Source organism: Vipera ursinii (genome assembly GCF_947247035.1).
Source record: "Vipera ursinii genome assembly, chromosome: 7".
NCBI lineage: Eukaryota > Metazoa > Chordata > Lepidosauria > Squamata > Viperidae > Vipera > Vipera ursinii.
Genome location: NC_139521.1, coordinates 77,542,636 through 77,545,832, shown reverse-complemented (window position 1 = coordinate 77,545,832; position 3,197 = coordinate 77,542,636). Strand labels below are relative to the sequence as shown.

At 65.4% G+C, this 3,197-nt stretch overlaps 1 protein-coding gene across 1 annotated transcript; it reads right to left on the bottom strand.

Annotated features, from left to right (window-relative positions):
• Nucleotides 1-759: 759 nt before the first annotated feature.
• TLX2 (T cell leukemia homeobox 2) lies at nucleotides 760-2,790 on the bottom strand (the record flags this gene model as incomplete). The annotated part of the gene is made up of 3 exons (XM_083367084.1): nucleotides 760-976; nucleotides 1,292-1,529; nucleotides 2,451-2,790. 3 exons carry the CDS (start codon nucleotides 2,788-2,790, stop codon nucleotides 760-762), a joined length of 795 nt encoding a protein of 264 aa, XP_083223210.1.
• Between the last annotated feature and the right edge of the window lie 407 nt (nucleotides 2,791-3,197).

Genomic DNA, 3,197 nt, shown 5'->3' with positions numbered 1-3,197 from the left:
AGTGAAGCCGGACGGAGGGCAGAGCAGAGACTCTGAAGGCAGCGGACTCCATGCTGGCGGGACGGGCTTTCTCAGAGGTCCGGAGGGAGGGGGAGGAGCTCGCGTCCGGGGAAGAAGGAAGCCCTCCTGGACGCGACTCCGGGCTGTCTGACTCCCGCCGCAAAGACGGCGACATTAGGAGCCCAAACCGCAACTCCTCTGCGATATGCGGCGCGACAGTCCCCCGCGGCCGCTTCGGGCCTGATCCTGGGGCAACTCCAGCAGAGCAGCAGGGAAGCAAGAGCCAGCCAGGGGACGGCAGCGGACTGGGGGAGCAGCAGGGACGTGGTGTCTACTTGCTCCACGCGGCTGGCCGGAGATCGCCTCTGCCTCCTGCGCAGTCATTTTGCGAGCTAGCGCCGATCCAAAGATCTCGCTAATCTTCATCTGGCTACCTGGGCAGGTTCCACGGGAAGAACGGCTCGCTTTGGCGAGGAGGCCGGCTTTCAGAGGGGAGAGAGGGATGTCCCGTTCCCCACTCACGACCCAAGGCATTCAAATGGAACGCTCTCTAAGCCCCGTGTTTCCTGTGGGTGCGGTCTGCAAGCACGCAAGGCCAGCCAGAGCCCGGCTGCCCCTAACCGGGCCACTTGCCCCCTGGAGTCTGGGGCTTTTTCTGATGGGCGGAGGGCTCGGGAGACGCCCTGATGAATCCACTCGGAAGTGCAGGATGCCCCTGGCAGCCCGCGAAGCCGCCCCTAGGTCTGTGCATGGCTCTGCTCACACCAGGCTGGCGGCTCCCGAGACCGAGGTGACCTCGTGGTTCTCTGCCCAGGGCTGCAGGTTCTGCAGGGCGAAGAGCGAGGCGTTGTGCAAACAGAGGGGGTCCTGCTGCAGCGGCTGCCCCAGACTCTTCGGAAAGGCGTCTGGCTGGAGCTGCAGCATCAACCGGCTGGCCTGCTGGCGCTCCGCTTCGCGGTCCTCCGCAGTCTGTCGCCTGTTGGAGAGACCGGAACGGCGTCAGTGGCTGAAAGCATGGATGACACGACGCCCGGTTGGCTCCTTGGAACCGGTAAGGGAAGAGAACTCTGAACATGAATTCCCGCTACGCCCGCCACCGGCCCGTTACCCCAAACCCTCTGCGGGTGCTTGGAGCATCGGCGCCTCCCTTTCCGAACTTAGCCCCTCCCGGCTCGGTCGCTGGAAGAGAAGCGCTCTATGCAGCCATCCGACCGTAGCCCCTGGCAGAGGGAGAGGCCCCGCAGCCCATCCCCCGCCGCCTTCCGCGCAGCCCCTTCCGCCGCCCCGGTACCTCCATTTTGTGCGGCGGTTCTGGAACCACGTCTTCACTTGGCCGTCGGTCATCTTGAGCGCTTTGGCTAGGGTGGCTCGCTCTGCGGACGCTAAATATTTCTGCCGGTGGAACCGCTTCTCTAGTTCGCAAATCTGCGCTCGGGAGAAGGACGTGCGCGGCTTCTTGCGTTTGGGCGGAGTGCGATTCTGATACGGGTGGCCGACCCGCCTGGCCACGGAGAAGGGCGGCAACGCGGCTACGGGCAGATCAAGAGAGCGGAAATCCTGAGGATTCGGAACCCGAAGCAGATCGTGTAGCTACGGAGACTTCAGCTTCCGGGATCCTCCCCAGGACGCGCCCCACGATATTCCGTCAGTCCCCGAGAACGAGAGAAGGGCGGGTGGTCTCCCTACCGGAGGGGGCGGTGAGAGCGATCGCGGCGGTCGGACTTGCTCGGTCAGCGATTCAGCTACGCCATCCACAACGCAAAGAGACCGCCGCTGGGCTCCCTAGATTGGTGGTGCTTGGGACTCTTCCGGGGGGGCTCAAAGAACCCCACTTTTCTGCCGGAGCCAGGAGCCTGGAGAGCCAGGATGAGCCAAGCGCCGCCCCAGCGTCCCCCACCCCAATGCAAGCCTGCTTTGCAAAGACTAGTTGGAGCCGGATAGAAATGCGCGCTTCCCCCGCCCCAAGAAAGCCGTTCTGGTTCCTCCCAACCCTCTCAAAAGCAGCTTCCTCGGTGCCGCTTCCCGATGACCAGTCACCTCTGCCCTCGCCCCTCCCCAAACTGGTTTCTTTCTAGGGCAGCTTCGGGGAAAAGTTCCTGATTTTCTGCTCTGTATGAAAAGGCTTTGTTCAGCCTGGCCGTTTCCCCTCCGCGGTACTCCGCGGCTGGCGAAGGCGAGCGTTCACGCGTCGGCTCTCTTAGGAAGTCCTCCGGGCCCGTGTTCGAAGGGCCGGGGTTTCACTCCTCCGCCCGTCCCACCCCCACCCCCAGGCCTGGGAATCAGCCTGCTTGTCCCGGGTTCTACTGGGACCCGCAGGACGCGCCGCGCTCCCCACATTTGCCGAGCGTTCCTGTACAGTTGAGCCCCCGAGCCCCGCGGCTTTGGCCGAAGCGGGTGGGGCCAGGCCATCTCGCCTCCTCGAGGGGCTCCGAGCCGCGAACGCCGCTCACCTGCCATCCGGTCCTTGGCCAGTCGCCTGCTGTGGTCCATCCAAGGGAAGGGGAGGCTGGCTCCTGATGGCCGAGAATGGACGGCCACGGAGGGAATCGGACGGTGCGCGGGCACTCGGATCACCCCGCCGTTGCCGGCCGAGGCCTCCGGGAGGCCGTACGCCCCGAGGGAGCACGCGGGGGCATAATCCGCCTCGTAGCCGCTGCTTTGGAGGTCGGCTGCTGTTTCGCCGACGCCGCTCTGCTGCGGAGGGCAGCCCAAAATCTGATCGATACCGAAGCGAATGGGCTCGGGGGGCTGCGGCGGTGCAGGGCCCGGCTCCAGCCCCGGGCCTTCCATTCCACTCCCTCAGCAGCTGGCGCGGCTCTCCCCAACCGCCCTCCGGCTACCCTGTTCTGAGCTTAGGCGCACCGTTTCCCGGGCGCCACGCCCGGAGCGAGACCGCCCCAAGTTTCTGGAAGGCAACATCGCGCTTCGGTCTGGGGCCTGCAGGGGACCCGTCGGAGGGCCACTCGGACCGACACAAAGGCACCGGGTGCTCCCGAGAAGACGGGCATTCGGTCGCCTCCCTCGGCGCCTGAGCGCTGCGGAAGATCGCAGGGGGGCCCCGGCGCTGCAGGCGTTTTTCTTTGAGAAGCCATCTCCGCCTGCCAAAATCCCCTGGCTTCAGCCCTCTGATTGGTGGCCGCTAGCACTGATTGACAGGCCATTGCCAGGGGGTGGGGGCGGGTCGCGTGTCAATTCCA